Genomic DNA, 22,516 nt, shown 5'->3' with positions numbered 1-22,516 from the left:
CTGTGTTCCTAAAGATGTGCGCGTCATGCACCTTTCCCAACCATCTCAAGCTGATGTTGTTGAAATGGCCCCTGTGATCCACCAGCACTTGCAACACCATTGAGAAGTATGCCTTTCAGTTTACGTACTCTTTGGTAAGGTGCCAAGATAGGGATATGCATTCCGTCTATCGCCCCACTGCAGTTAGGTATCCCCATCATGGCAAAATCATCCACTATGACCTGCACATTGCCCAAAGTCACTACCCTTTTTAGCAGAAGTCTGTTGATGGCCCTGAAAATTTGGATCACAACAAGTCCACATGGGTAACCCAGGCTTGCAAAAAAGGCTTGGTTTGTTTGCTGTTGATTTCAGGGATGGAAGTAAGTGCATCATGGGAGGCTAACGCCATGTTCCCATAACCAGCTGCGCCAATGTTTTCGTCCCATAAGACATTGCAAGCCCAACACAAAATTCCACTCAGCTACATGCACTGTGGGTGCTCTTTGCATCGATGCAAGCCCTGCTAGTGAGGATGCATGCCACAGACACAATGAGCACAGTGTGGACATGCAAGATCAACTTGCTTAAATCGGAGGCTTGACATCTCCTTTATGCTCTCCTGATGTTTGAGGCTGCATTCAACTCCACACATAAGTCAGAGCCACCTCAGTCTGATGCAGCAGCCAGGAATTGCTAGAAGACAGAACTCTGACCAGACGCCTAACTGCACCTTTCAAAATACCCCTCGTCTGCCCTAAGCCAATTCTATAGCACCAAGGGATTTCCTTATGCTTGTAAAGTCCCCAGCTGGCCACTTCAACCACCTTTAAGGCTGGTTTGTGTCAGCGTTATGGCTCAAAGCAGCCACAGGGCAGCAGAAATGTATTTAAGGTGTGGTTGCTTCAGCACAATACAGAAATTGCATTTCCTGTGTGTTTGTGACAGTGAAAGAAAGTATCACTTGTATCCTCACTAGGATCAATGCGTGTTTACCTGAGCAAAGACTGAATAAACACACAAAACCTGGACCAAATATGTTATAGTCTCCACCCATTAATTTTATAGTTCTATTGAAAAAGCAATCCAGTTTCTTCTGATGAGAGTTGCTGTTCATAATCTTTCCTTAAAATAATTTTTTTTCAGTTCTTTTCTTAGGGATAGGATCATTAGACTGTAATTGCCGAAATACTCTCCCTTTTCAGTGGTTGAAAGAAGCCATTTCTATAGCCATAGAAAATGTTTTTTTTAAATATGCATGGATAAAGAAACTCACAAAACAAGGAGATAGTGAAAAAAATTGTCTCTTGTAACTTACTGTGCGTCCAAGAGCTTTTTATTATCTTTGCATTCATTCCACTTATGAGCTTCAGTCCACAAAGATTCACTTATTTAAAGTTTAAAACATGCTGATAGAATAATCATCTCTGCTAGAGATCCAGATCAGCCCAGGGGGATGTGGGATTTACAAAGATAAAATCCAAACATAAGAAAGAAATCAGTGTCTGAAGAATCTCACAAAAAAAGGGAAGCCTTAGAAGAATGGGAAAGAAGACTTACTAAAACTCCAGAAACTTAAAAGAGTCATAGAGGCCATTGTTCTCAGAAATGGAGCATAGAGGCTATTTGATCTTTTGCATTGAAGTTAACAGTAAGCATTATTTTAAAAATAAATATAAAAATCTGTATGATCTAATCTGTTTTCATTCAGTGGCTACATGAAAACAAACCTAAGAACTCTTTAGAACAAGATTGACCCATTATACCCACTTATTTTTGCATTTCTTGCTTCTTTTTGTCAATTTTTTCATTCCTCTATCTATTTGTTAATCTATACTCTGAAACAGCCTCTTGAACTCACTGAAGTGCTCTCCTCAGTCATTTTTGCCATCTATCTGATGGCTGTACTTTTCTCAAGAGGCATGCTCTTAACTCCTGTTACCATTAGTCTCTTGAGTAAAGAGTTGAGTATAATAGCTCCTGATATCTCCACCAATTCTTATGACAGATATGGCAATTTCCTGCAATATCCTGGACAAACTTTATTGAATCAAATTTAAATAACTTTGGAATCCAGGGTGTTATAAATGCAAAATGCATGTATTTTTGTGGGATTTTATGTAACATGTCAAGGGAGGAGACATGACTAATGTAAATCCTGGTGCATCAGAGGACTTTTAAACAATGGTACCAGACAAGAATGAACTTTTAGGTAAGTAGGTTTCCTAGGAAATACTTGGGAGGAAGGGAATGTAAATCCGACCTTTTGAAGCTATGTCCTGAGGAGAAATCCATTGTCTGTTGATTACCTGTTCACAAGCTCCCAAGATCAAAGGGCAAACTGTATAAAAGGAGTGACTCACAGATTCATGAGGATTCTTGTGAGCAAAAGCTGTTATGAACTTGAAACCACAGAAAACCCCCTGTGTGATCACCTGCCAGAGCCCTGCTGGGAATTGGGGTGATGTCTGAGAAGCTTACTAGCATGTGTGTAGGTTTTTACTGTGTTTAATGATTTTTTCTGTAATGCTTTCACCTTAAAAATAATGTACTTGCTTAGAAAGACTGTATGGTAACTTCTAACTTTGGGCAATTACACTGTTTTAGCCCCTGGGGAGAAAACAAAGCAGGCCAGCTTAGGCAGTTGAGGAACTCATAGTGTAGGCAGGGAACCCTGCTGGTCTCTGCTCAAGAGAGGTGATGGCTGAGGAGCTGAGAGCTGATAAGTGGGTGCCTTTGCTAGACCATAGAAGGGGAATAAAGGTGCAGGTGCCCTGAACTGTGACACCCTTTCGCCTAACTACTGTTGTCCTTTTTGCTCCAAATTTCCTGATGTTTAGACTTTAGTGTAAAATATTACAGATCAATTGGGGGAAAAGGTTTCAGGATGGGGGAACTCAATATCCTGGAAAGCTGGTAAGAGGATATAGGGGCTTTCACCCATGGATCAGCTGATCAAACACATCCCAAGTTGGTAGTGATGTCAAGTCACTATAGGTCCAATACTACAAGGTGCTGAGTACCCTCAATGCCTATTAAAGTCCATTTCCATTTTATTTAGCTCTAATCAAAGCTTTAATTTTCATTTGATCACTACATTACATTTATTGTAATAAAAATGTTGCAGCTTAATCAAGTTCCATTGAAGTCTAAATCATCTTAATCAAGCTCCTGACATGCAGCAGAATTCCACCAGTCCACCCAGCCCCAAAGCTCTGCAGTGGTGAGCCGATATAGCCTCGCCACACAATATGTGAAGTCCCTGGAATCAAGCCCAGTTTTCTAAGATGGTGGCAGAGAGAAAACTTCATTTGGTCTTTACCCTTCATTCCACTGTGTATTGAAAGCACATTATACAGGACCCAGGTTCAGGTCAGACTCAAGGAAGTGTAGCTCACAAAGTTAAGAGCAGAGTGAACAGTTAAAAGAGGAAAGTGCTGATTCTCCTCCCGCACAAGCACCAGCACCTACTCCAACCCTGATAATTCTTCTTACAGTCTGCAGGCTGGAATTGATGTTGACTGGATAAATAATGTACGGTAGGAAGGAAGAGCCCTCAATCACTGAGCCTATTGATTGCAGTAGGTAGGGGCACAACTTTAAGAGGAAAAACTTACTTCCTTGACTATTTCACGGAACATAACTAGGTGAAGGTGAAATGTTACCAAAATAAAAAAGTATTGTTACTGGGAACATTCTGTGGCCAGCAAGGCCAGCGGTCTTAGTCTTCATTAGTTAATGTTTAGAAATGGATTTATGCAGAAAATGAATCACAACAAACACTGTTCAGTATATATATATATATATACACACACACACACAGAGTCTAACTTTATTTAATTTCAAAATATAACTTGTTTTCTAAAGAAAATGTGATCTATGCTTTGTGGCATGCATTAAAACTACAGCAAACATATCAGGACACTATTCATAGATTTGCCACATTCATTTCTGTATCTGTGGGGCTCTTTTGGCTGGTACCTTCTAGGTTATCTCTTAAAAACATCTCTGAGTGCTACTGCTGCACTGCAGTTAATACAAAAGGAAGCAAAGCTGAAAAAACAACAACATTTAAATCCATTTGAGGCATTGATTTCATTTCAGCATTGCAACAGGCTTCAAAATACAGCTGAAAAAGAAAAGAAGAATTTTCACATGCATGTAACTAGAACACAAAAACCATATAGGACCAGATCCTCAGGTGGTATAAATAAGTATAGCTCCTCTGATGACAACAGAGCCACCCCAATATACACCACCCGAGACTCTGGCTGATAAATACACAATGTTCTGTAAAAACAAAAGGAGTACTTTTGGCGATCACCCCACTAGCATAATGTACCGTCTGCAAGAACTATGTTAATTTACCATAATAAATCATTAACTTTAATGGGACGATCCTGATGTGTGCATAACCATAACAGAGTAAATAGATAGAGAGACTGCTGAACTGGAATTAATTTGCAAACTGGATACAATTAATTTAGGCTTGAATAGAGACTGGGAGTGGATGGGTCATTACACAAAGTAAAACTATTTCCCCATGTTTATCCCCGCCCCCACTGTTCCTCAGATGTTCTTGTCAACTGCTGGAAATGGCCCACCTTGATTACCACTACAAAAGGTTCCCCCCCTCCCACTGGTAATATCTAACCTTAAGTGATCACTCTCGTTACAGTGTGTATGGTAACACCCATTGTTTCATGTTCTCTATGTATATAAATCTCCCCACTGTATTTTCCACTGAACACATCCGATGAAGTGAGCTGTAGCTCACAAAAGCTTATGCTCAAATAAATTGGTTAGTCTCTAAGGTGCCACAAGTACTCCTTTTCTTTTTGCGAATACAGACTAACACGGCTGCTACTCTGAAACCAGAGTAAATACTATAACCTTTGTCATTCTTCACCTCATCTTCCCTATTGCTTACTCCTGCTCGTGTCACACCTAAAAGTATATTGTAAGATATTTGGGGAAGGGACCATGTCTTTGAATACATAAGTGAGCTCACTTTCAATACATGCCTAGCTCACGTTTAGGTGCTGTAAAATTTGAAATAAAAGCTGTAAAAATAAGTAGAAATTCAAAAAGCATCTGTTTTAATTATGCAACCGATTTACCAAATTATCTTTAAGTTTATATTCTAAAGTGACTGTTTTTAACTGTAGGGTGCCATTAAGTAGAATTATATGTTAATGGATACTGTTGGAAAGGTCAGTCATAGATAGAACATAATCTTAATTAGTTCAATTTGGGTAAGAAAAAAATATACAGCTAAAACATTCTATTATATTACGTGAACACAGAAAACTTTCTTAAAGTGAAGTTAAAGTTGTGGGTAGTAGAACTGTTAGTATAACTCATTTTTCAGGCAGCTGACAGGTCCAAAAAACTGGGGAAAAATCATCTGGGGTCAACCCCAAACAAAAGTTTTTCAGCATGTGGCTAATCAAATAACAATAAGAATAAGAATTATTCAATTAAATTGATACAAATTTTCAAAATGTTCCAGTCGATCTTCACTTTTTTGCTGGAAATAAGATTCAGCTGAAACAGTTTGCCTAGCTTTAGTTGTGCGTACATTTTAGTGGTCAGATTGTAACCAAGACAGTTTAAGAAAAAATTTAATACTTGCCCTGGCAGCTGAACAGAAGCTCTCTCATTGGCAATCTGTAGGAGACAAAAACGGGGAAGAGAGAAAATGATGTGCAGAAAAGAACAGAAGCTGCAGTATGGTATATAGGCCTAATCTTGCAAACACTTTGTGTGTGGATAACTTTACCCATACAAGGACAGTCTCATCTTTTTAAAAACGAAGTTCTCTGCACTCATGATCACCAAACTATTAATTACACCTATTGAGTTAAATAGGATTATTCAAATGAGTAAAGTTGCTCACTTGTGTGTTTGCAGGATCATGCCTTTTATAGTAGAAATCAATTCCAGCAGATACAGTTTGATTATTAACTCAGAGAACACATGGACAGATACAAATTAATGTGAAGTCTAATTAGTTATACATCAGTATACTTCACATTGGTGAAGGTTTTATGTTATCATTTAAAATACTTGTTTCAGAGCAGTTTCCCTCTTCTGAAGACAGTATAAAATACTCCTATTATTATTTAAATATAACCAGTGCAAAAGCCATGTGTGAAAAACAGACTGAATTTAGGGGTATGGCAGTTAGGATAACATGCTGGTGTTTCACACTTAATCTATGTCAGAGTTACATGGTACATGCATTACTATCTTTTCAGAGATTTTGCATTTGAACTGACTGTGGAAAGTGGCTAAGTAACGTCTTCCCTGTAATTTTTAATCTAGACAATATTTTAGGAATACAAAATATAAAAATACAGAAGTATAAAGCAATACTTATTTTTTCCTCTAATATTATGATGTCCTAATAATAGCCTTGCATCACAATATACTAATAACAACAACTAATTTTCTGCTTTCCTAAAGCATGTACAAATGTCATTGAAGCTGGCAAAGAGTATTGACCAAATTCTGCTCTATTACATTCTTGTAGATACAGAGTAATTCCATTGATCTCAGTGGATTTATTTGAGATTTACACAGATGCAAATGAAGATAATTTGTGCCTACTTGCTTTTTAATGCACACTAGGAGAACGTAGGCCATTGTCCCCCTCTAGAGGCTGGTCCATTAAAAAAGATAATGAGCCTGCTACAGTTAATACCCGAGGGTCTTAGTCCTTTAGCTTAAGTGGTAGAGGCTTATACTTTTAGTGTTCATTTAGAGGTTCATTATATTTTCATTTCGCTAAATTGTTACAGAAATGTTGAGTAGACCTACTGCTGCAGGCCTTGCTCAGTCAGAATGCACTGGTGTCAATGGAAGTTTTGCTTCAGGGAGGGATGATACAGTTTGACCCAAAAGAGTGTTACCTCTTTTTGACCTGAGCAGCTAGTCAAAAGTTCAGGGCCTTGGAATGTTCCAGCTGGGAATAGAAATTGATGATGGAGCCTAGAATTTACTTGGATACAATCTTCTTTATTTACAAGGAATGTACAAAATCCTGCATCTGAGAATGCAGGAGGAACCAAAGGCAAAAAGGAGCAGTTTCTTACCTTATAGGCCCATGCTTCTTTTCAGCCAGCACCCCTGACCTAGAATCTCTCTCGAGGTTTCCCTCAGGATTGCATCATGCTTAAAGGCTTCTGCTTGGATTTCTTCAGGCTGTCTCTGTCTCTGTCTCTCTCTAGTTCGGTGTTCCGCTATGCTCCCAGCCATAAAGCTACCACCGCTCGTTTGGGGTGGGTTTTTGTTTGGCTTTTTTATCACCGGGAGAGCTCTCCCCGGGCATTCAAGTGTGTCTACACTGCCCACATCACAGAGCTGCCACGGCTGCGCTGTAAAGTGGGTAGTGTAGACATACCCATAGTATACTGGTATTCCTAGACTGGTAAAGTACTCTGTAGACGTGTCCTAAGAGTAATGAACAATAGCACTATGGCCTATATTCAGACTTCCATAGGGTTTATACATTGCACACCTTTTCCCATTAAATTCAGTCATGAAATATTGCCACTGGCTACAGTGAGAGCAGGACTGGGCCTCCTTGCTTAAAGTCTCATGAACTTACATGAATGACTGTGACATGATGGGTTAGATCCTGGCTACAGATAAGTCAATGGAGCCAGGATTTGCCCCTTTTCTCTGTGTGTGCACGCGCGTGTGTGTGTGTGTATGCGCATGCTCAAACCTTACCCCTTTTCCATCTACACACAAATCATGCTAACCCAGGGCTCAGAACCAGGGTCCCAGGACTTCATGGGATCTGTCTACACAGCAAAGAAAAACCTACAGTTGGCTCAAGCCAGCTGACTCACGCTCATGGGGCTGGGTCTGTGGGACTGTTTCATTGCTTTGTAGACATCTTGGCTTAGGCCTGAACTCTTGGACCCTCCCACCCCATAGAGTCCTGGAATCCAGGCTCCAGACCAAGCCCAGAAGTCTACACAACAATGAAACAACCCCCCAGCCCAAGCACTGAGAGCCTGAGTCAGCTGACCCAGGCTAGCTACGGGTATCTAATCGCAGTGTAGACATATCCATTGAGATCACAGACAGAATAACAAATGCATTAACTCAGGAAAGATCAGATGTACCTAGGCTGTCATTATAACAGAATTCCAAGACCCTTATATGTTTTAATATGATGATGATAAGCACACATGCTCAATGCCTGCAGACGCTTTATGACTCCATGTGGATATGATTTTCAGCGATTCAATAGCCAGACTCAGTTCAAGGCATTATTAGAGTAACTGTAATATAATATGTGCATCATAACCCTGGCACACTATAGACTGGGGTACAGTAACATATGATGACAACTAATTAGAATTACTGCTGTACCTATTAGCTGGTTTTTGCAGGAGCATCCCCCACGTCCACGCTGAGTGAAAAGCGTTCAGTGCAGAGAGGGCTTTCGCTGCCTGGAAGTTTTCCTTTGCTTGTCTTTTTGCTTTCACAGGTGGGAGGCAAATCTGATTTACTTGGTGCTACTGCAGAATGAAACTAAAGTGGCATGAAAAATAAAACACAGTTATTCTGAATCCAGCTTGGGACCTTTTTTTAAAATTAACACTTCCCTTGGGGGAAAATAAAATGAGTTACAAAATGAGGGGCTGGCAACCACGCACACACTCTGCCTCATCCAAAAAAAAAAAAAGACAAAGTTGTTGGTGTTTCCTACAGCAACAGACTATTTAAAGTTCCTTATTCTCATGCTGATACAACTGATTTCTTCTCATCATATCATGTGTCTTTTTTTTAAAAAGTATGTAGTTATAGATGATTGTAGATATAGAGAACCCTACTGGTGAGAGCAGAGACAGGAGACAGCAGGGTCTGGGGTGCTCATTACAGCAGAAAGAGCAATGTTGGTCTTCTCAGTTGATTACCTGACACCCATAGTTTATACTATTAGGAAAAGTTGGTGGTGTATTTCTTAACTTTCTAAAAAAGTACTAGTAAAACAGATGCTTAATTCCTGCACCTTAAAACATGCTGGGCCAGGTCCTGGCTCCTCTTTCTCACTGCAGTGAAAAGGAGGCAGAAAGCTGCATAATTCTTCAGATGGGGATTCCCAAGGGTAGGGCGAGTCTCCAGGTAATAGGAGGCAAGGCCACAGTGCTGCCACATTCCAGCAAAACGCCATCCAGCGGAATGTCCCAAGGGAGTCATTACGAGTCAGTGCAATTTAGAAGAGTGCTGAGGTTTCTCTTAGTTGCACCAGGGCCAGGTCCTGGCCAGCTACAGGACTGGGATAAAGGGACTATTTCCTGCACCACCACAACTTATGTCACTTTCTTGGTCCTCAGGCTTCTCCCTTTGTGTGTGCCCCCTGCAGCAGCCTTTGGCAATGAACCGCAATGGAAGAGGACACCTCTGTCTGTATCCTTCTGACTGATGCTGAATGGGGGACTCTAGGCACACCTTGTATGCTCTCTACTTCTTCCTAGGCATTGAAGGACTTTGCTCTCTCCCAGGAGGGTCTTTGTGAAGTTAGCTAGCCCACAGTCCACAAGTCACATCGTGTTAAAAATAAGATTTATTAAAAAGTCAGAGAAAATCAAATTGGGCCTGAGTGGGTTAACCCTAGGAGAGCTGAGAGTCAGCGGGCCCCTGGTTCCCTCCCAGGACTGGCTGCTCAAACTCCAAGCTGGGGCTGGATAGAAAGCACTGATGGGGAGAAATTCAGCTTGCAGCAGCTTAACCCTCCCCCCTCTCCTCCTCCTCTTACATGGCTGGAGAGTATGGCAAGAGGGAGAAGGGAATTTGCAGGAGGGGGTCAGGGCTCTGGGCTGGGGGTGCAGGCTCTGGGGTGAGGCCAGGGATGAGGGGTTTGGGATGGGGCTCAGGACTGGAGCAGGGGATTGGGGTATGGGGTTGGGGCGTGAACTTACCTCTGGCAGCTCCCGGTCAGCCAGGATGCAGAGGCAGGCTTCCCTCCTGTCCCCCCGGAAGCAGCCAGCAGCAGGTTCAGCTCCTAAGTGGAGGCGCGCAAGCAGCCTCACACGGCTCTCGCCTGCAGGTACTGCCCCTCCCCCCAGCTCCCATTGGCCAGAAATCAGCCAATGGGAGTGCAGAGCTAGTGCCTGGGGCAGGGGTAGTGCGCGGAGCCCTGTGGCCCCCCTGCTTAGAAGCCAGATCTGCTGCTGGCCACTTCCAGGGCACAGCGTGGTGTCGGAACCGGTAGGCACTAGTCTGCCTTAGCCGGGCAGCACTGCCAACAGGACTTTTAGCGATGCTGACCAGAGCCCCTAGGGTCCCTGGGTGCTAAGCAAGGTGACCCAGTGCCTTACATGCCGCAACCCCGTACTGGGTTGCAACCCAAACTTTGAAAAATACTGGTCTAGTGGCTAGAGCACTAGACTGGGTCTCAGAAGACCTAGTTTCTATTCCCAGCTCAGCCACTGGGTGACCTTGGGTTAGTTACTTCCCCTCTCTGTGCCTCTGTTTCTCCATCTATAAAATGGGAATAATGATCTTGATCTCCTTTGTAAAGTGCTTTGAGATCTACTGATGAAATGCACTATATAAGAGCTAGGTATTATTATTATGTTCTGTCCCAAGAGCAGCATGTAGAGGAAAGCATCAGCTCTCATATGATGTGTGTATAATCTGGGATGATACGCATCAGGTTCATACAGTTTAGAGATTAAAGAGACCTATATTAGTTCATTAAATCCATCCCCCAGCAAATGCAAGACCTAGTCCACTCAATACTTATAATGCACTGTTACTGAATTTTACCTTAGCTGAGGAAATGATGCTGGGCAACACATGCTGTAGCAAGCTGCCTGTTGTCCCCGTATTTTAAAAGAGGGTTCTGTAGGTGTTCTCCCAAGTTCAGCGTATTCATACCCCCCAGGAGCTGCTGTAAAAGCAGTATCTTCTGGTATTTTAGAACAGGAGCTACTGCTTTACCACAGTCACTGCAGAGTGGGAAATGCTGGATTTTCAGATGGAGCTCCCTGTATATGTTTTACTAGTTCTCATTCTGAGTCATTTAACCTTCCACAAGCACAAATCAGAAACATGGACCACAATGCTACCTGAGCTCCTCGAAGAACACAGGATCCAAAACCACACTATATTTGTTTGTTAATAGCAGTGAAACACAGCCATTTACACAGTCCATGTGTTGGGCCAAAATCCTTTCTGCTGGTACACTTTTTGTACCTCTGAGGCCACCATATGTTATGTTAACTGCAAAAGCCAGTCTGAGCTGGTGCTCATAGATAGCATGCCTGTAGTAATAAAATGTAAATGTCATTCAGTTACCTCCTTGGAGCTGAGTGCTTTGTTTTCTGGAATAGGCACTATGGGATGACTGGGCTGCAGAGCCGAGATGCCAAGGATGTCACGAGAGAGAGCGAGAGAGTAAGTGAAAAAATATTCAGTTATAAGTTAAGTTTTAGTAGACATCTGAACAACATCATCAAAGTGCCTTAACAACTAACATGCACAGGGCAGCTACGTACCCAGTTCCCACGGACTTTCAGTGGGTTCTGGGCACCTAACTGTTCTTAGGGTATGTCTACACTGCAAGTGAAGGTGTGATTGTAGCATGGGTGGGCCTACCCTAGGGTGACCAGTGTGAAATATCAGGACAGGGGTGGAGGGTAATAGGGGCCTATATAAGAAAAAGGCCCAAATATCAGGACTGTCCCTAAGAAATCGGGACATCTTCTCACCCTAGCATACCAATGCTAGCTAGATTAAAGCACAAGTAGTAGTGGCAGACTAAAATGGTGGTACAGGTTTCAGCATGGGCTAGCTGCCTGAGTATAAACCATGGGTGGAGCAAGGACACTAGATATGTGCTCAGGTTGCTAGCCAGCTTGTGCCACTTTGTATTACTCTTGTTATCCATGCTAGCTACGTTACAGCTAGCATGGGTATGCCTATCTGTGCTACAATCACACTTTCACTCTCTGTGCAGAGTGAAGTGAACTCTTTGTTCCTTTGAAAATCTCTGGCCCAAGATATAGGCTAGTTTCCATCTAATCACATTGTCATATCATTTAAAAAAACACTCGTCACTCTGAAATGACTCAGTCAGAATCCTAGCAAGGACAAATGCCTATGTAAAGGGAAGGTTTAGTATGAGACAATGCACGTGCAAGTACTTAGAACTCTAATCATTTTATTTCCAACACTTAGCATTTACACCTTCCTAAACAGCTCCCAGGAGAGCTCTCCTTAACCTTGGCTTTCAAAGACACTGGTCTTATAATTCTTTAACTAAAAATACCATTGAACAATTATTTGTACATTCAGAGGGAGGGTTTGTGTCATGGTGATTCTTTAACATTGTGTGATTTGTACCTGAGTACTGAAGACCTGATCCAAACTCCATTTAAATTAATGTAAAGACTTCCAGTGACTTCACGGGGCTTTGGATCAGGCCCGAAGCAAATACATAAACCAAACCATACAGAGATAATGGTAGGTTCACAGGACTGCAATGTTTTAATAATCAGATGAAATACAGATCTCATATTTTTAATTTTGTTCAGTAAAGTTCTCTGAATGGATTGGTTTTATGGATTTAGCTTTACATAAACCCAGTTTTCAGTGTGTCAAAATCACTGCTCTGTGTCAGCAAAAACAACGAGGAGTCCTCATGGCACCTTAGAGACTAACAAATGTATTTGGGCATAAACTTTTGTGGGCTAAAACCCACTTCATCAGATGCATGGAGTGAAAAATACAGTAAGCAGTATAAATATTACAGCACATGAAAAGTTTCCAAACCACCATTAACGGCCCACACTTTGCATAATTACATTAGGCCCTCAGAGTTATATTGTATATTTCTAGTTTCAGATACAAGAGTGATACATTTATACAAATAGGATGACCACACTCAGCTGATTATAAGATTTGTAATGATACTTTACAAGAGACCTTTTGCATGAAGCATATTCCAGTTACATTATATTCACACTCATTGGCATATTTTTATAAGATCATATAGTGTGTCATACCCTCCTCCTGAACTTACTGCCAGAAACTTGGACACTGACCATGGTGGAGGCAGTATACCTAAAATTCCTCTTTGGGCTCCCCTCTGGGGCAGACACTCCTGTGTTCCCCAAAAGGGAAAGAGACACTGATCCAGCTGTGGGCTCACAGCTACCAACAAAGACAGACCTTTCACTGGCCAACAAAATCTGCCCCCCCCCCTTCACTCAGGTTGGACTTGCTTCTGGTGAGAGAGTCCTCGGGGTTTGTTCCCACCGCAGCTGTCACCAGGACCCCAACTTCCAGCTCCAGGGTACATGTCTCTGTGCACCTCTTCCACTCCATTACAGCCAGTTCATGCTTCTGGGTCTTAATTGCTTTGTCTTCTAAGTCCAGGGTTCGCTGGTGGGCAGCCTGTTATTTTTCCAGGGCAGCCTTTTCCAGGGCAGCCTTAGCACATCAATTTCCATTAGTTTTCCCTTTAGACCATCACTCGATGAGCTGGGATACCACAGAGAACCCCCTCCTGCCAGAACAGGCACCCCTGCACTCCTGTCTTGCTAATTTAAGACACTCCAGTCAGCTTTAGCACAGACACAGAGGTTGGGCCACACCCATCTGCAGTTCATTGAAACTGAGATGCACTCAGATCCGGGGCTTCTTAGGTAAAAGAGACTTTCACAACACCCAGTGTTCAGCCTTTCTGGGCAATTTGCAACCCGTACAGTTTTAGCTTCTTCTGATCTTCCCTCTTACTTATTTTGCTTCTTTTTCTGTCCCTACTTCCCTTACCCGAAATAAGCAACCAGAAAATAACAAACCAGTAACCACTTTATCTGGTCTCCAGCCATCACACTTAAAACTCACTTAAAATCATGACCAGTGTCTCAAAGCAATCAGCTGTGCACAAATCCTGCTCGACTACACCGCTGTGATGGGTGGGATCACAGAAACCCCCTTGGGAGCTGCCACCTGATGTGCCAAGACTACTTCTGCCCCTGCTTTCCTGCCCAGTCAGCTTAGGACTCCAGTGCCGTGCCTGGTTTGAGCCAGACCCGCTAGCCTGCTCCAAACCCAGACCCAGGTCTGAACCACATCCCCTAACAGCTGTAGGCTTAACTGAAAGCAGCTTACAGAAGTGTTCCTGTCTTTGACACTCAGATGCCCAACTCCCAGTGGGGTCCAAACCCTAAATAAATCCGTTTTACCCGGAATAAAGCTTATACAGGGTAAACTCATAAATTGTTCAGTCTCTATAACACTGATAGAGAGATATGCACAGCTGTTTGCCTCCCCAAGTATTAATACATACTCTGGGTTAATTAATAAGTAAAAAGTGATTTTATTAAATACAGAAAGTAGGATTTAAGTGCTTCCAAGTAGTAACAGACAGAACAAAGTTAATTAACAAGCAAAATAAAATAAAACACGGAAGTCTAAGTCTAGTACATTAATAAAACTGAATATAAAAAAATCTCACCCTTAGAGATGCTTCAATAAGTTTCTTTCACAGACTGGACACCTCCCTAGTCTGGGCACAATCCTTTCCCCTGGTACATCCCTTGTTCCAGCTCAGGTGGTAACTAAGTGATTCCTCATGATGGCTGCCTCACTTTGTTCTGTTCCACCCACTTACATATCTTTTGCATAAGACGGGAATCCTTTGTCCCTCTCTGGGTTCCCGCCCCCTCCATCTCAATGGAAAGCACCAGGTTAAAGTTGGATTCCAGTTCAGGTGACATGATCACATGTCACCGTAAGACTTCATTACCCACTTGCCAGCACACCCGTATACAGGAAGACTTACAAGTGAAACAGAGCCATCTAGATTGTCCTGGTTAATGGGAGCCATCAAGATTCCAAACCACCATTAATGGCCCACACTTTGCATAATTGCAATAGGCCCTCAGAGTTACATTTTATATTTCTAGTTTCAGATACAAGAGTGATACATTTATACAAATAGGATGACGACACTCAGTAGATTATAAACTTTGTAATTATATTTTACAAGAGACCTTTTGCATGAAGCATATTCCAGTTACATTATACAGTATTCACACTCATTAGCATATTTTTATAAAAAATCATATAGAGTGTGTCACACACATGTTATTTTGCAAGGACTGTGCAATCAATGTGGGTGGTTGCTGTAGATGAATTGCTTTCTATTTACCTACCAGACAGCAAGTAAGTACTCTGGGGAGTATGAAACACCCACAGCGTGTGCAAAAAAAGCAGTTGATGGGGAAGGTGGAGAGCTGAGACTGTGACTATCATTTGTCTCCATTAAGAAAAAACCCCCACTATGTACAAACTGTGCACATAGCTAACCTAAGAAAAATGTGCTTTTATTACTATTCCCTTGTCCTATCGTCTCTTCTCATTACTTACTGCCCACTCATCTTTAAGTTTCTTCTCCAAGCCCAGGCACAAATCTGCCCTGTTCTACTCCCTAAATCTCATCCCCTATGTCCCTCCTTGGCCCCCCCACAATAATCCCAATCTCCCTACCACCACACCCATCTTTGTCTCCTTCTCTTACTCTCATTTGTGTGCCTTCTTGTAAAAGTGAAAAGCCACAGTGCACGAGGAACTCACGCAGGGAAAGAATACACTCCAGAACTTATCCCTGAGCTTTCTATACATACTACCGGTGCATATGCTGTACTAATGGCTTTAGTTTAAGGGAAGCAGGTGAGGAAGAGTGGGAATGAACAAAGACTTAACTGCTTAATGAATATTTCAGTGAAAGAATAAAGGAAATAATGATAATACAGTATTGAGCAGAGGAGGGCAAATGTTCCGGCCCGTGGGACCGTCCTGCCCAGCCCTTGAGCTCCTGGCCGGGGAGGCTAGCCCCTGGCCCCACCCCGGCTGGCCCCCCTCCCCCGCAGTCAGACCGCCACGCGGGAAGCGCAGCTGGCTACGTCCAGGCAGTGGGGTTGCGAGCTCCTACCGCTCTGAGCAGCATGGTAAGGGGGCGGCAGTGGCGGTGCGCAGCAGCAAAGGGCGTTGGATGGGAGGTCCCAGGGAGCAGTCAGGGGACAGGGAGCAGGGGGCGGTTGGATGGGGCAGAGGTTCTGGGGTGGGGCAGTCCGGGGTCGGGGAACAGGGTGGGTTGGATAAGGCATGGGAGTCCCGGAGGGCCTGTCAGGGGGCGGGGATGTGGATAGGGGTCAGGGCAGTCAGGGGACAAGAAGCAGGGGGGGTTGGTTAGGGTTGGGGGTGCCGGGAGGGGGTGGTCGGGGACAAGGAGAGTGGGGGTGTTGGATGGGTCGGAGGTTCTGAAGGGGGCAGTCAGGGGGTGGGAAGTGGGTGGGGGAGAGTAGGGGCAGGGGCCAGGATCTTTGGGGGGCACAGCCTTCCCTACCTGTCCCTCCATACAGTTTCGCAACCCAATGTGGCCCTCGGGCCAAAAAGTTTGCCCACCCCTGGTATTGAGACTTCAGTGGATTGTGCATCCAATAATAGTACCCTATTTCCAACTTCTGAAGTGTAAAAAGCCTTAAGCACTGTCACGCGAGACCCTATGTGGCCTAGTGGCTATGGCATTGGATTTGAAATCCAGAGACCTGACTTGGCCACTAATGTGCTGTCTGACCGTGGGGAGTCAAGTCCCTTGTCCGGGTCTCTCTTTGCCCTCCTACCCTTTATCTGCTTTGTGCCTTTAGACTAAGCTTCAGAGCAGGGGCACGGATTGTGTCTCACTGTGGACTCATGCAAGCCTCTTGGTCTCACCGTCTCTTCTTTCAAATCCCTCTTTAGTACCTATTTCTGTTGTGATGCCTCTAAGACGGGGTGGGCAAAGTTTTTCGCCCGAGGGCCACATTGGGGTTGCAAAACTGTATGGAGGCTCAGGTAAGGAAGGCTGTGCCTCCCCAAACAGCCTGGCCCCTACCCCCTATCCATACCCTCTCACTTTCCTCCCCCTGACTGCCCCCCTCAGAACCCCTGACCCATCCACCCCCCTCGCTCCTTGTCCCCTGACCGCCCCCTCCTGGGACCCCCCCCCGCCCCAACCGCTCTCCCAGGACCCCACCCCCTATCCAACCCCCCCTTGCTCCACGTCCCCTGACTCCCCCAACCCCTAATCACACCCCCCGCCCCCTGACAGGCCCCCCGGGACTCCCATGCCTATCCAACCCCCCTTGCTCCCCATCCCCTGACCACCACCCCCTGCAGAACCTCCGCCCCATCCAACTCCCCCTGCTCCCTGTCCCCTGACTGCCCCCCAGGACCCCCTGCCCCTTATCCAACCCGCCCCCCCTCCCTGCCCCCTTCCCATGCTGCTCAGAGCACCAGGAGCTCACAGCCTCACCACCCGGCTGGAGCCAGCCACACTGCCCGGCAGGAGTGGTGGTGGCGTGGCAAGGTGAGGCTGCAGGGGAGTGGGAACAGCCAGGGAGGGGCCGGGGGCTAGCCTCCCCACCTGGGAGCTCAAGGGCCGGGCAGGACAGTCCTGCGGGCCAGATGTGGCCAGTAGTTTGCCCACCTCTGAGCTCACAGCACAGAGAGAAGGTCAGTAGGTTACAAAATAACACAGTACTTTCCACTTACAGCAAACAGGCCTTCTCATCAGAGAAGCTCAACGTGCTTTCCAAAAAAACCCAAACCTAATTAAGCCTCAGAACCCCCCCATTGTGAGATAGGGAATTATTCTTCTTATCCTTAAAATCAGGCTAAAATTACGAACTTGGAATTTGACCAGGATTAGTTGTATTTTATGAGCTTTTTAATTGAAGTTGAAAGTAGAGATAATTAAGACCACATTTCAGAGTCCAAATTACATCAATACTACTAATAAAACTAAAGTGAATTTTAATTGTACGCATTTGTTCTTTGAAATGTGATGTTTCCAAAGGTGTCTTAGGTCTCTCTGCTGTTTTCTTTTTCTTAGAATCCCTGAAGACTTATTTATACACCAAATAATAGGGGGGAATTCTCTGGAAGCTTCTACATTCCAACAGGCCAAAGATGCAAAGTTTATATATGCACCTAAAGCTAAGCTTCCCTAGAGCTCATGGTTGTTTGTTCTGGGTCTTTGGCTCAGTTTAGTATCAATAGAGCAAGCATCGATGATGTTCTGAAACATCCCGCGTTTTTCCAGAGTTTGGGAGTGTTTGAATCTGCGGGGTTGATTCAGGTCCATCTTTTCAACAAAGAAGAATCAAGGTATCATATTTGTTTCCTTTGTAGCTCTCTTGCCCACAAAAGTTTGCTTGATTGGCCTCATTCAAGGCATTTATTTCTATTTTCCTGCTCAAAGGCTTTCTAATCAGCAAAATAATTCCTGTGGTCACTTCCAATTTTTTTCGTCTGACTAAGGAAAATATTGCCCTGTGCTGGAATTCCACCCTACAGAACCATTTCTACTAGAAACTGGCTTTTGTTTCCCATCTTCTATAAGTACTTTAGCTTCCAAGGTTTAATGGAAACGGAATTGGAGACGCATCACATTGGCCACAGAATTAAAATTGAGGAACAGAGGCAGGTATTAGGACAGGAGTAGTGTTTTTGTTTGTTTTCCTTTTGGCTTTCCTCCTGGAATCAAGTGCGCAGATATCACATGATAATCAGGGTATCAATAAGTATATAAATAAATAAATAAATGATATTACAGGCACAACTGCAAACTATCCTTCTGCGAAGTAAAGATAGAAACAATAGTAAAAAGGCCTATATGGCTCCATCCAGAATTCTTTAATGACCTGAAAATTAAAAAGGAATCCTACAAACAATTAAAACATGGACAAATTGTGAAGGAGGAGTACAAAAGAATAGCACAAGTATGTAGGGAGAAAATCAGAAAGGCTAAAAGCACATGAGTTATAACTAGAAAGGAATATAAAAGGCAATAAAAAGAGGTTCTATATGTACATTAGGAGCAAGAGAAAATGAAGGAAAGCGTAGATCCTCTACTTAGTGGGAAAGGATTGCTAATAAGGGATGACATACAGAAGACTGAGGTGTTCATTGCCTATTTTACTTGTCTTCACTAAAAAAATTAATTGTGAACAAATACTTTACACAATTAAAATTAAGGGGGAAGGAGTGCAAGCCCAAATAGGGAAAGAACAGGTTAAAGAATATTCAGATAAGTTAGACGTATTTAAGTCTGCAGGGCCTGTTGAAATTCACCCTCAGGTATTTAAGGAACTAGCTCAAGTAATCTCAGAACTGTTAGGGATTATCTCTGAGAACTCAGAGGATGGGTGAGGTCCCAGAGGACTGGAGAAGGGCAAACATAGTGCCCATTTTTAAAAGGGGGAACAAATTGGAAATGGAAAATTATTGACCAGTCAGCCTAACTTCAATACCTGGAAAGATACTGGAACAACTCATCAAACAATCAATTTGTGAGCACCTAGAGAATAATAGGATTATAAAATAGAGCCAAAATGAATCTCTCATGAACAAATCATGCTAAACCAACCTAAATTCCTTCTTTGACAGGATTACTTGCCTAGTGAATGGGGGGAGCTGTATGATCTATCTTGATTTTAGTAAGGCTTTTGACACAATCCCACATGACACTCTCATAAGAAATGTTAAGAGTTGTTATCAAGAGGACAGTGATCTATTGTTTTCCATGTCCACTGAAGATAGGACAAAAAGTAATGTGACCTTAATCTGCAGCGAGGGAGATTTAGGTTGCATATTAGGAAAAACGTTCTAATGATAAGGCTAGTTAAGCACCAGAATAGGCTTTCAAGGGAGGTTGTAGAATCCCCATCACTGGAGGTTTTTAAGAACAGGTTAGACAACCACCTGTCAAGGCTGGTATAGATATACTTGGTCCTTTCTCCAGTGCAGGGTGCTGGACTAGATGACTTCTCCAGGTCGCTGCCAGCCATACATTTTCTATGATTCTACACTGAGGTTTGTTCATAGACTAAAAGCAAATTATCAGTTGGAATCAGATTTCCTGTTATCTCTGGTGCTGTTAAATATGAATGGTTTTGCTTCCTGGAATGGCATTGTTATGTCCGAAGATGTTAATGGCCACCATCATATGGGACATTAATTTAAAGAATCTCTGATCTCATTAAGGTTGACGGGTGTGCTAACTATTCATGCTGAATGGAAGAAGGGACTAAACTCCCAGTATGCAGTGATAACTGGAAACCATTGGAAATCACAGTCTTTGCACAGAGCCTGTGATTTTAGGGACTGTCTGAAAACGCAAGGGCTAAGAGATGGATTGTTTGCCATTGAGTGTGTATGTATGCATGAGAGGCAGTAAACAAGGGAAGTAGTCATGAATGTGGCCCTGGGAGGAAGCAGAGAGACAGTTTCTTTTGAGCACAGAACTCACTGGACAGGTGAGCTGGATTTCTAAGCAACTGTTTCTAAACTGCCTCTTTGTTTGCCCACAAATCCCAAGCAGTGCCAGAGAGAAACACACACATAAGATACCATAATAGTAAGCTTTAACATCTTCTGGCAGCTACATGTTCAAATCTGTAGAGGAGACATCTCTAACAATTTTCCCAGCTTTATCTCTATTGGGGGGCTGGTCTACACTGCCAAGTTTTTTCGCTAAAAGGCAGCTTTTGGCAATAAAACAGCAGAGATGTACACATTACAAAGCCACTTTTTGAGACTAAACTCCTCAGTTGCAGCACTGTAAAAAATCCACCTCGACGAGCGTCATAAGGCTTTTTGCACCAAGGTTTTATCACCATAGTGCTAGTATAGACACCATGCTGGATTGTAGCACTGTTATTGGCCTGTGGAAGGTGTCCCACAATGCCCATCCTGACCACTCTGGTCAGCCGTTTCAACTAGGCTGCCCTGCCGCCAAGTAAACAACCTTCCAACTCTCCCCCTTTAAAGCCCTGGGAATTTTGAAATTCCCCTTCCTGTTTGCTGGGCGTGAACAGCTCACATGGCATCCTCCCAGGTGACCATGGCGGCTCCACGCAGCAAACGATCTCCTGCTTGGACCACTGTGAAGCTAATGGAACTGATGAATATTTGGAAAGAGGAGGCTATGTAGTCCCAGCCGTGCTCTAATCAGGAATTTCGATGACTACGGCCAGATCATGTGCACCTTGCATGAAAAGGGATATGAGCGGGAAATGCTGCAGTCATGGGTGGCGAGTTCTCTGGGCCCCTGGTGCCCAGGCACCAGGAATATTCCTGTCCCAGGAGCCCGGCTCCAGCAAAGTTTCCCACATCCCCCCATGCTTCCCCCGGCCCCACCTGCCACCCCCAGGCGATTTAAAACAGCCCGGGGGCTCCTGCCACCACCCAGCAGTGCAGCGGAGCTGAGCGGCTTCCTGTGCATGGTTCCACATGTTTGCCTGCAGGTCTTTGGACCCCTGTGAGGGGGTTGTGTCACTGTGCTGCCCCCACCCTAAATGCCCCTGCAGCCAATGGGAAGCTGCAGGGGCGGTGCCTGGAGAAAGCAGCGTGAGGAGACACCCCCCCAGCCTGCCCCGCCTAGGAGCCACTGCTGGAGGTGGTTGCCCCAGGTGAGCATCGAACCCCCCCTGCATCCATTTAGAGAGCCTGCACCCCTCACCCCTTCCTGCACCCCGCACCCCTAACTCCCTCCTGCACTCACACCCGCCCCTGCACTTACTTTTGTCCCCAAACTCCCTCCCAGACCCTGCACACCCACCCCCTCCTGCACCCTCGCCCCCTGCCCAGAGCCTGCACCCAGCACCCAAACTCGTTCCCAGAGCCTGCACTCCAGACCCCCTCTCCAACCCAAACTCCCTCCCAGAGCCCGCACTCCAGACCCCCTCTCCAACCCAAATTCCCTCCCAGAGCCCGCACTCCAGACCCCCTCTCCAACCCAAATTCCCTCCCAGAGCCCAACCTCTCACTCCTTCTGTACCCAAACTCCATCCCAGAGCCTGCACCCCAGTCCCCATCCCCCACCAAACTCCCTCCCAGAGCCTGACCCCTCACACACCCTGTACCCAAACTCCGTCCCAGAGCCTGCATCCCCACCCCCTCGTGTACCCCAATCGCCTGAACCCCAGACCCCCTCCCCCACCCAAAATCCCTCCCAGAGCCTTAGGCAGGTGTGTGTGGGGAATTTGGGGGTGGGTTCTGGGTACCACCAAAATTTCTACAAACCTGCTGCCCCTGGCTGCAGTGCAAAGCAAAGGTAAAGCAGCTGAGGAATAAGTACCACAAGGCAAGGGAGGCAAACCATTGCTTCAGTGCTATGACACAGACCTGCTGTTTTTATAAGGAGTTGGAGTCTATCCTAGGTGGTGACCCCACCTCCACTGCCAAGAGCACCGTGGATACTTCGGCAGGTCTGGAGCCAATGGAAAGTGTACCTAACCCATTGATGAAGAGGTGGAGCCTACAGTGGGGGTCTCCCAGTGCTGCATCCAGTCAGGAGCTGTTCTCCACTCCAGAGGTGTCTAGCCAGTTTCGGCAGTCACTCTCTGGTGAGTCAGAAGCAGGTGAGGACACCATTAGTAAGTGGTTTTGCTTTGTGAAGTTCTGAAGCGGGTTGAGGGCAGAGAAATGTACAAGGCTGGCTGTTTCAGAGTGGTAGTTG

The 22,516-nt window shown here is 44.6% G+C and overlaps 1 protein-coding gene across 1 annotated transcript in view; it reads right to left on the bottom strand.

Moving 5' to 3' along the window:
- Window positions 1-8,370: 8,370 nt before the first annotated feature.
- MLIP (muscular LMNA interacting protein) overlaps window positions 8,371-22,516 on the bottom strand; it is a 169,803-nt gene continuing 155,657 nt past the window's right edge. The window contains exons 13-14 of the mRNA XM_073335117.1: window positions 11,302-11,355; window positions 8,371-8,529 (exon numbers count right to left, since the gene is read on the bottom strand). Coding sequence (XP_073191218.1) covers window positions 8,371-8,529; window positions 11,302-11,355 — 213 coding nt within the window. The remainder of the gene's footprint in view (window positions 8,530-11,301; window positions 11,356-22,516) is intronic.

This window comes from Lepidochelys kempii, chromosome 3, assembly GCF_965140265.1.
Source record: "Lepidochelys kempii isolate rLepKem1 chromosome 3, rLepKem1.hap2, whole genome shotgun sequence".
Classification (NCBI taxonomy): domain Eukaryota; kingdom Metazoa; phylum Chordata; order Testudines; family Cheloniidae; genus Lepidochelys; species Lepidochelys kempii.
This window is presented reverse-complemented; position numbering and strand designations above follow the sequence as displayed.